Source organism: Colobus angolensis, unplaced genomic scaffold, assembly GCF_000951035.1.
Source record: "Colobus angolensis palliatus isolate OR3802 unplaced genomic scaffold, Cang.pa_1.0 Scaffold194, whole genome shotgun sequence".
NCBI classification, from domain to species: Eukaryota; Metazoa; Chordata; class Mammalia; order Primates; family Cercopithecidae; genus Colobus; species Colobus angolensis.
Window position 1 is genome coordinate 1,447,573 of NW_012115088.1, and position 11,076 is coordinate 1,458,648.

General features: G+C 39.8%; 1 protein-coding gene across 1 annotated transcript in view; it reads left to right on the plus strand.

Moving 5' to 3' along the window:
* MCMDC2 (minichromosome maintenance domain containing 2) overlaps nucleotides 1-11,076 on the plus strand; it is a 51,014-nt gene that overhangs the window by 16,396 nt on the left and 23,542 nt on the right. Inside the window, exons 10-12 of the mRNA XM_011940902.1 lie at nucleotides 3,462-3,667; nucleotides 8,738-8,904; nucleotides 9,347-9,526. Of these exons, the coding sequence (XP_011796292.1) occupies nucleotides 3,462-3,667; nucleotides 8,738-8,904; nucleotides 9,347-9,526 (553 nt within the window). The remainder of the gene's footprint in view (nucleotides 1-3,461; nucleotides 3,668-8,737; nucleotides 8,905-9,346; nucleotides 9,527-11,076) is intronic.

The window sequence follows — 11,076 nt, forward strand, 5'->3', positions numbered from 1 at the left end:
GCCTATAATCTCATCTACTGGGGAGGCTGAGGCAGGAGAATCATTTGAACCCTGGAGGCGGAGGTTACAGTGAGCAGAGATTGTGCCACTGCACTCCAGCCTGGGTGACACCGCAAGACCCTGTCTCAAAAAAAAGAAAGAAAAAATCGTTGTCTATCCCAAGGTCATGAAGAGTTTTTAAATGTTTTCTTCTAGAAACATTATAGTTTTAGTTTACTATTTATTTATGTAGAGATAAGTCTTGCTAGGCTGGTCTCAAACTTTCAGGCTCAAACAATCCTCCTGCCTTAATCTCCCAGAGATTGGTAGGAGGTATAAGTTAAAGTTAATGTTTGTCCTATGCATTTATCCAATGTTTCCACACTAATTGTTGAAAAGATTTTCCTTTCCCCATTAAATTGTTTTGATACCATTGTTCAAATTCAATTGAACTAGGCATTGTTCAAATTCAATTGAACTAATCTGGGTATAAAATTGAACTGGATGTAAATCTTTTTGAACTCTCTTTTCTAATACTTTGATCTATTGTTCTATACTTATACCAATACTACACTCTCTTGATTATTGTAGCTTTATGTTCAGTCTTGAAATCAGGTAATGCAACTTTATCCTTCATTTTAAGTATTAAAACAATTTTAGATCCTTTGCATTTTTAAATAAATTTTAGAATTAGTTTATTTTTATTTTTTGAGACAGGGTCACGGTCTGTTGCCCAAGTTTGAGTGCAGTGGCACAATCATGACTCATTGCAGCCTCAAACTCTTGGGTTCAAATGATCCTCCCACCCCAGCCTGCTGAGTAGCTGGGAACAGAGGTATGCACCACCACATCTGGTTAACTTTTTAGTTTTTTGTAGAGATGAGCTCTTGCCATATTACCTAGACTGGTCTTGCACTCTCAGGCTCAAGCAATCCTCCTGCCTCGGCCTCCCAAAGTGCTGGGATTGCAGATGTGGGTCACTGTGCCCAGCCAAATCAGTATGTTAATACCAACCAAAAAGAAGCCTTTGAGTGTTTTGATTGGAACTGTATTAAACTTGTAAATCAATTTCAGGGAGAATTAACATCTTAATAATATTGAGTCTTCCAATCCATGAATGTGGCATATCTCTCCATTTATTTAGGTCTTCTTTAATTTCTCTCAGCGATGTTTTTATAAAGGTCACGCAAATATTTTGTTAAATTGGTTCTAAAAATATTTGATATTTTTGATGCTACTAAAATGGTAGTGTTTTCTTAACTTCATTTTCAATTGTTTACTATGAATATATAGAAATACAATTGATTTTTGTATTTTGACTTTGTATTCTGTGACTTTCTGTGTATCAGTAGTTTTAGAAGTTCCTTAGCCAGTTCCAATGTGTAGCCAAATTTGAGGCTCATTGTTCCATATCACTAAGTGCTCAGCCTAGCTGCCTGTTAGAATCACCTGAGAGAATTTTAAAAAAATATTTATCACTGTGTCTCACCCCCAGAGTTTCTAATATAAGTGGTTTGGGGTGGCACTTTGCATTGGAATTTGTTAAATCTCTCCAGGTAAAGTTAGTGCAGGCTGTGGCTGAGAACCACTCCTTATAGGCTTGCAAAGGTTTCTTTCTAAATATCGCTGTCTCATTTTATATATCTTCAAGCATCCAAATTCCTTAGAATGGTACATGCGCTAGACATATTTTATACCACCTACCTATCCACATCTCACCCTCTTTTGCATTGCATGTCTGTGACTACTTTTGTATCACCCCCTTTTGTGTCACATGTCTATGTCTACTCATCATAGTTGATTGCACGAGGAAGCTATAATTTCTGTGGCAAGGATTTGAAAGCAAAGCTAAGGTAATCATATTCCTTTTTCAGAATTTAAATTGGGAATATGAAGAGACTGAGGCAATTAGCAAAGAGGTTAGAAACCAAAATGGCATATCAAGAATTGCCATGAGACAGACAGGCGCCTCATGCCTGTAGTTCCAGCTACTTGGGAGACTGAGCAGGCAGGCTTATATGAGTCCAGGAGTTTGAGGCTGTGTGTGCTGTGACTGTATCATTGCATTCCAGCTTGTATGACAGAGTCAGACTCTGTCTCTTAAAAGAAAAAAAAAAATTTGGCTGGACACAGTGGCTCAAGTCTGTAATCCCAGCACTTTTTGGGAGGCTAAGACAGGAGGATCATTTGAGCTCAGGAGTTCAAGGCCAGCCTGGGCAACATGGTGAAACCCATCTCTACAAAAAAAAAAAAAAATTTGAGCCAGCACGGTGACTTGTGCCTGTGGTCCCAGCTACTTGGGAGGCTGAGGAAGGAGAATCGTTTAAGCCTGGGAGGTGGAGGTTGGAAGCTGAGATTGTTCCATTGCACTCCAGCCTAGTGACAGGCAGAGGTTGCGGTGAGCTGAAATCACGCCACTGCACTCCAGCCTTTGTGCCTCAGAGAGACTCAAAACAAAACAAAGCAAAAACAAACAAACAAAAAAACCCACAATTGCAATGAAACAGAAACAGCAGAGTGATAGTTTTGATGGGACGCTAGAAAGCCTAATGCAAAAATTCTGAATAGGCAAAAGAAAGCAATCCATAAAAAGAAGGCCTAATTCAAACGTCATCTCTCTATAACTTTCTCTGATTCCCTTCCAAGAAGAAATAATACTCCCATGGATGTTCTTTTGTTGTTGTTGTTTTTGAGACAGTCTTGCTCTATCACCCAGGCCAGAGTGCAGTGAAGTGATCTCGGCTCATTGAAATGTCCACCTCCCAGGTTGAAGCAATTCTCCTGCCTCAGCCTCCCAGTAGCTGGGATTACAGGTGTGTAATTACAGGCCCAGCTAATTTTTGTGTTTTTAGTAGAGATGGGATTTTGCCATATTGGCCAGGCTGGTCTCGAACTCCTGACCTCAAGTGATCCGCCTGCCTCAGCCTCCAAAGTATTGGGATTACAGTTGTAAGCCACTACACCTGGCCACCATGGATGTTCTAAAGACTTTTTTTTTTTTTTTTTTAAGGTGGAGTCTTGCTCTGTCACCAGGATGAAGACTTTTTTTTTAGTACTTACCACATTGTGTTTTAGTTTTTTATATCTCTCTTTTTAGACTGTGAGCTTTCCAATTTAAGGTCCAAGTCTTGTATATACTTTTTTGTTTTGTTTTTTGAGACAGAATCTCACTCTGTCACCCAGGCTGGAGCGTACGATCTTGGCTCATTGCAAGCTCTGCTTTCCGGGTTCAAATGATTCTTGTGTCTCAGCCTCCTGAGTAGCTGGGACTACAGGCATGCACTAGCACATCTGGCTAATTTTTGTATTTTCAGTATAGATGGGATTTCACCATGTTAGTCATATATATTTTTATCCCTAGCACAATAGCTGGTGTATCACAGGTGCTCAGTAAACACAGAATAAAATTAAATTTAATGTAACACATTGTGACTTTTGAAAATTAAGTAATAGTAATGAAAAGTTTATTTTTTTTCCCCTAGGCTTCTGAATTTTAGCATAAACCTTGTTCCCCGTGGTATACGTCATCTAGTCTCTACTGAAATTTTTCCCACTCTATCCAGGAATAAGTATGGAACTGGAGCAGTTAGCATTCAGGCTGGCAGTGCTTTGCTAGCTAAAGGTGGTATCTGCTTTATAGGAGACTTGGCTTCACACAAAAAAGATAAACTTGAACAGCTTCAATCAGGTAAACAATATTTGTAAAATTAATTTTCACCTGTTTAACTTATACTCTCATCCATGTTGAGATACTTAACAGTTAAGATAGTATTGCAGATGTTTGATGGTTTGAGAAATTATGTTAGATGCCATTTCTCATTTTAGTTTTATAAGCAAAAACAGAAATTTAATGTGCAAATGCACAGTTTTAGCCTTTGCTCTCAGTGTGCTAACACATGAGCTTGTAATGGACCAGATTTATTTCCTCTTCTTGTCTTATAGCATTAGCTACCACTTCCAGTATAAAGTTGAAAAGTGGTGTTAAGAGAGAGGACATCCTCGCCTTGTTCCTGATCTGAGTGGGAAAGCTTCAAATTTCCCACCATGAAGTATGACGTTAGCTGTACATTTTTTATAGACATTCTTTATCAGTGGAAGTTCTTCTCTATTCCTAATTTTCTGAGCTTTTTTTTGTTTTTAATCATAAATGGATATTGGATTTTGTCAAATGCTTTGCTGCATCTGTTAATATGATCATGTCACAGGATCCTTCGGGTGTTGCTTCTCAAGCCAGAAACCTCTATGTCCAGCAGCACCTCTGCTTGAGTTTCGCTCCTGCCTGCTGGGCATGTTCTGCTCACTCGGCCCGGCAGGCTGCACTTGGCTCACACTACCAGTCCAGATCCCATGCCTGCTGAGGGCAAGCCAGGAGTGGAACAGCGAGGGGTGTGTGAGTGAGCAAGCACAGGGTCCAGCCACTGCACATAGCCAGGCATACCAGCTGCTGTGGCAGGGCAGGCAGCTCCAGGTGCTGGCACAGGTGCTGGCTTCATGCGTGGCTGTAGCTGGAATAGGCATACTGCAAGTGGCTTCTACTGAGGGCCCTGGTGTCTGGATGAGGGGAACGGGGTGGCACCCGAAAACCTGGAGACACCAGCAACAGTGGAGCTCCAAGGGGTTGCAGGGAAGCATGCTACAGGTCTCTCGTTCCTGTTGCCCACAGCTCAGGGATGGAGGGCACATGTTAACTGCTCTTTCAGTCCACTGCCTCACTCCAGCCCATGGCTCCTGGGCTGGCCCAGCCCATTGCCACTTTCTGTCATGGGACAGCTGCCCAAGGCCGACAGAAGGCAGGAGGATTATAGTGTTACAGCTCTGACTCAGGAAGTCCTGAGGTCTGGGCCTCCAGAAGGGTCATTGATCTTCAGTCCCGCAGTCCAACAAACAAGAATGTGTCACCACTCACAGCTCAGCAAGCTGACTAGGAAAGTGTCACAGCCCTTTTTGCTCCTGCCTGCCACTCAACAAGCCTGCCAGGAGAGTGTCATAGCCCTTTTTGCACCTGCCATTCAACAGGTCCCAAGTTCTTGTCCCATGTCCAGGAAGAATTAGCTTATGTGGACAACTGGAGGGTGAGCAAGGTGGAGAAGAGTTTTATTGCATAGCAGAACAGCTTTCAGTGGACAGGAGACCCGAAGTTGGTAGCTCCTACCCATAGGCAGGTAGTCCCAACCTGTGTCTGAGTCTGGCTGACTCTGGGGTTTTTATGGGCTAAGAATGGAGGAAGTACATGCTGATTGGTCCATGGGTGGGCCCAGAAAAACACCATCTGATTGGCTGAAAGGCATCAAGGAGGTTCTCACTCCAGGTGGTGGACTCCACCCAGAACTGGCAGCCTGGTTTTCAGGCTTCAAGCTGTCTCTTGCCTGAAGGTTGGGTTCCACCAAGGACCTGCCCCTATCTGCCCAGGAACCTGTCTGCCTCCTGTCATCATCAATCATATGATTTTTCTCATTTAGCCTGTTGATATGATGGATTACATTAATTGATTTTTGAATATCGAACCGGCCTTGCATACCTGGGATGAAGCTTACTTGGTCATGCTGTATAATTCTTTTTCTACATTGTTGGATTTGATATGCTACTATTTTTGTTGAGGATTTTTAAAATCTATGTTCATGAGAGATATTGATCTGTAGAGTTTTTTCCTTATAATGTTGTTGTTTGGTTCTGTATTAGAGTAATGCTGGTTGGGCCAGATTTATAATTAGCAAGGATATGGACAGCCATGGACTGGGCAAAGAGCAGTGAGAGCCTTGTCTTCTTGGCATACCAGCGTGAATGTACAAGTATGCTCAGGGGACACAGCATATTGCTTCACTTTATAAGAGAATACAGAAATTAGCTGTGCCCAGTGGCTCACACCTGGAATCCCAGCACTTTGGGAGGCTGAGACAAGAGGATTGCTGAAGGCCAGGAGTTCCAGACCATCCTGGGCAACACACTGAGACCCCATCTCTACCAAAAAAAAAAAAAAAATCAAAACAAAATGAGGGTGTATTAGTCTGTTTTCATGTTGCTTATAAAGATATACCTGAGATTGGACAATTTACAAAAGAAAGAAGTTTATTGGACTTACAGTTCCACATGGCTGAGGAGGCCTCACAATCATGGTGGAGGGTGAAAGGCACATCTCACATGGTGGCAGACAAGAGAAGAGAGCTTGTGCAGGGAAACTCCCCTTTTTAAAACTATCAGATCTTGTGAGACTTATTCACTATCACGAGAACAGTGCCGGAAAGACCTGCCCCCATGATTCAGTTACCTCCCACCAGGCCCCTCCCACAATCCATGGGCATTCATGGTGAGATTTGGGTGGGGACACAGCCAAACCATATCAGAGACTATAGAAATAGACCCACATTTTATAGTCAATTGATTTTTGCCTGCAGTACCAAAGTTAGTCAGTGGGAAAAGGAGTTTTTCTCATCAAAGGATGGTGGAACATCTGGCTGGTACAGAGGAGGGCCTCAGTACAACTGCACTTGTTCCACACTCATGAAGCTGGCCCTGCTAGTATGTCCTCTCCCCACAAGAGCTTGGAATGTGGTTTAAAACTCTGTCATCATCTTCAAATTTTTAATAATTTTATCTTTGTATTATAAGGAAGTCCAATGAGATAATGGCACTTGACTGTGAGTAGAGGAGACACACGGATGCCTGTTTTTACTGTGCCTTCCTGCACTATTTCATACAGCATTTGTGATCACTATGCAGCTTTCATAACTCACTCAATTTGTACTTTCTTTGATTGTTGCTGGACTCCCATGTGTCATAGGTGCACTATAAGCCAGTGCCTATAGTTCCATATCAACACATTTTCAACTGAGTAAGAGGGAGTGCTAATAACCCCAAGTGGCCATGCTTTTCATTTGAACTAGATGTGCTTCTAATGCAGAAGGAAGGCAATGGCCTTTCAAGAAACACACATTACCAAGTAGCCCTATCATCCTCTTTCTTACTTGGTTGGTTCCCTGTATTTGCCAACCACTTACACTGAAAATGATGACACAGGAGGAAAGGGAAAGATAGGGCAAATCCATAGCCTTGTCTTTTCAGTCCTTCCTCACTTATCAGTAAGCTGAAGGTAGAGAGTGTTGGTGAAATGTATGCATATCAAGAAGTAAAATAAAAATTGTTTTGTGCAGTATTTCCACTGTTCTGGTAAAAACAAAATACATATGCATGTGCAAAGTACTATTGGTTCCACTTATGAGATAAATGCCCATATATTTGCATTATACAACATAAAGATAAAAGTATTGTACAATATAAAGATAAAAGGTAAAATGTATGGCAATATAAAATTTTAATTTTTCTTTATTTAGAATGGCAATACTACTATTACATTTTTTGTAACAGTTTTATTGAGATTCACACATCATACAATTCACCACTGGAAGTATACAGTAAAGTGCTTTTCATTATATTCACAGAGTTGTGCTACTATTACCACTAACTTCAGAATATTTTCATCACCCCAAAGGAAGCCCCATACCCATTAACAGTCAACCCCCAGTCCCTGCCTCCCGTCACCTACTCCCACACAGTCCCTGGCAAACACTATTTGCTTTCTGTTTCTGTGTATTTGCCTATTCTGAACATTGCATAGGCAGTGTTCCCTCAGTATTCTCCAGGGATTGGTTCCAGGGCCTCTGCAGATACCAAAATCCACAGATGCTCAAGTCCCTTATATAAAATGGCAGAGAATTTGCATATAATCTATGCACATCCTCCCATATACTTTAAATCATCTCTAGATTACTTATAATAGTCAATACAATGTAAATGCTTTGCAAATTGTTATACTGTGTTGTTTTGTATTGTTGTTATTGTTTTATTTATTTATTGAATATTTTTCATCAGCCGTTGGTTAAATCTACAGATGCAGACAGACCTTTATATATAGATGGCTGACTATAAATGGAATCAAATGATATGTGGTCCTCCGTGATGGCCCTGGCCTCTTTCTTCTTATTCTCCTTTTTCCTTCTTCTTCTTCCTTTCTTTCTTTTTTTTTTTTAAACAGGGTCTTACTCTGTTGCCCTGGGTGGAGTGCAGTGGTGTCATCATACCTCACTGCACCCTCGAAGTCCTGGGCTCAAGCAGTTCTCTCACCTCAGCCTCCCAAGTAGCTGGGACCACAGTAACATGCCACAATGCTTGGCTAATTTTTTGTAGTAACAGAGTCTTGCCACGTTGCCCAGGCTGGTCTCAAACTCCTGGGCTCAAGCAATGTCAGCCTCCCAAAGTGCTCCATATTTTTTGTTTGGATTTTAAGTGGGAGGTGGGGGGACAATGAATTTGGTTTTGAACATGTTGAATTTGAGATGTATTTCCCCCAGTCATTGTAGTTCATATTATCTCTGTCTTTTCCTCTTTCACTCCCACATGGATGGCCTGCTTTCTATCATTTTCCCCACATAAAAGAATATGATTTAATTTTACCCTCTCTTGTAAGTCTGTATTATATGACCAATCTCTTAGCCCCCTGACTAGTCCACTCAGGTGCCCCGCCACAATTCCAGCTATGTGCTTTGGATTCCTGGTTCTCATCAAGTCATGGGACACATAAGGCTTCAAATACGTATTTTTTATGGCAGAACTTAGAGCATTGTCTTGCAAAACAACCAAATTTACTTTCTTTCACTATCCAAAGTCTGCACAGTATAATTCTATATAATAATACATTATTAATTTGTAGACATTTAGACCAAAATTAACTTACATAACAAATGGATAATATCTTCTGACTTAGTTCTGGAGAGCAGAAACATCACAGTGTACATCCCAGGAAAGAAGTTTGGGGAGGATATTGATCAACAGATGACTTTTCCAGTTCAGTGCAGTTTTTGGTCTTTTGTTGATATGGATTCATCTTCAAGGAGAAATGCACAGAAAATCAACACTCTAATTGGTCAGATGGTAAGGTATATGTATATTTTATTGCTAGAATGTTGTTCAAGGAATTAAGTCACAAATTTAATACATCTTAATATTTTTGTTATTAACCTGTTTCTATACTTTATTGAGTACCAGAACTACCTGATGACCCAATTGTTTACAAATTGTAATGTTTTTTAGCCATGTAGTGAGCCAGATATCTGCTCACTGGAAATTACTATTTGAATAGGTAGCTGGAAAGGCTTTAATGAATAATGTATACAAAAATACTCAGTAAAGAGGCTTTAAAAAATCAATCACCAAAAAGTTCCCAGATTATTAAAAAATTACCTTAAATTATAATTAATATGATAAATAATAACTAATAATAAAAACATATAATAATTACTTTGTAATTAATTATTTCCAAATTGTGAAAATTACAAAGTTTAATGTTTGCCTGTTACCTTTTGGTTTGATGTAGGATTGCAGTTTGATTCCAGCTAACCTTGTGGAGGCATTTGGTTTATTGATTAACTGCAATGAGTCATCTCCCTGCCACCCATTTCTTCCTACTGTGCAACATACTTTGAAGAAAGCCATTAATCCTGAAGGGCTACTTTATGCAGCTTCTAGACAGTTCACAACTGAAGATTTTGAAAAGGTAAAGATAGATAAAACGGTTACCCAGAATGCCTGTGCTAATGTTTCTCAAATTATATAGAAGTCCTTTTGAGTGCTGGATTTTCTTTATTTAGGATTATTTTATTCCAACTTGGTTCCAGCTTTTAAACATTTTAAGGACATTGCATAGAAGTTACTTAGAGTTAGGCTAGTGGTGGCTCATGCCTATAATCCCAGACTTTGAGAGGCCAAGGTGGGCGGATCACTTGAGGCCAGGAGTTCAAGACCAGCCTGGCCAACACAGTGAAAACCCTGTCTCTACCAAAAAATACAAAAATTAGCTGGGCATGGTGGTGGCTCCTGTAACCCCAGCTACTCGGGAGGCTGAAGCAGAAGAATCGGTTGAACCCAGAAGGTGGAGGTTCCAGTGAGCCGAGATCACACCACTGCACTCCTGCCTGGGTGATAGAGTAAGACCCTGTCTCAAAAAAAAAAAAGAAAAAGAAAAAGAAAAAGAAAAAATAGAGAAATTATTTAGAATTATTTATTTAGGGCTATAATTAAAGAAACAACTGTGTTAGGTAATGAATATTAAAATTTTCAGTTTATTTTTGTACCATTGTCCAAATCAGCACAGCTGACAGAATCTCAATGAAAGAAAACCAACATAGACTTTTTCTATGGAAAATTATAATAGGCTATATAGATATACAGTTATTTACATTTTACTGTCTATTCAAAGGGATTGTCCTCAGATGACTACCTTTGAGTCCTGACTTTAGGGGATATATAGCATGATTCACTAACCCATTTTAATTAATTACCCTGACATTATCAAAACATATGTGACATATTCAGAGAACCTGAAAGTAGGTGATGTAAATTTAGTAATAATTCTCATAGCTATTAAAGGTGCTCACATATTTACAACTGAAACCTTTTTACTCAAAAATCTGTCCAAGTAGAGTTCACTTGTCTGGGTATGATAGATAAAAGGCAGGGGATATCAGAAAGTGGAGGTCTATGAGTCATTAAAATTTTTTTTTGTATCTATCTTCCTTGTAAGCATACTGCATGAGTAAAAGGTTGAAAGGCAAAAGCGACCTAAACATGAATTATGAACATTGTTTATTCACATAGATTAGAATAGAAAAAAGAATAAATAATATAATAAAGTTTTGGTTTTAGTTTTATTATATAGGAAAAAAGTAGTCTGTAGGAATTAGGGTACTAAATATGGACAGGCTAATGACCCTGAGAAATGTTGCCCATTTTTTTTACATGAGAAACAAGCCAAAACAACCTAGATTTATTAATTATCCAGGTATTAACTGGATACTTCACAAATATGAGCCTATTTCCATTCTTTTATATTCTCACAGATATATAAACTTTCTCTTTAGTTTATCATTTGATTAAAATTAAAAACAAGATACAGGCCAGGCAAGGTGGCTCAAGCCTGTAATCCCAGCACTTTGGGAGGTCGAGGAGGAGGGCAGAAACCTGAGGTAGGGAGTTCGAGACCAGCCTGACCAACATGGAGAAACCCTGTCTCTACTAAAAGTACAAAATTAGCCAGGCATGGTGGCG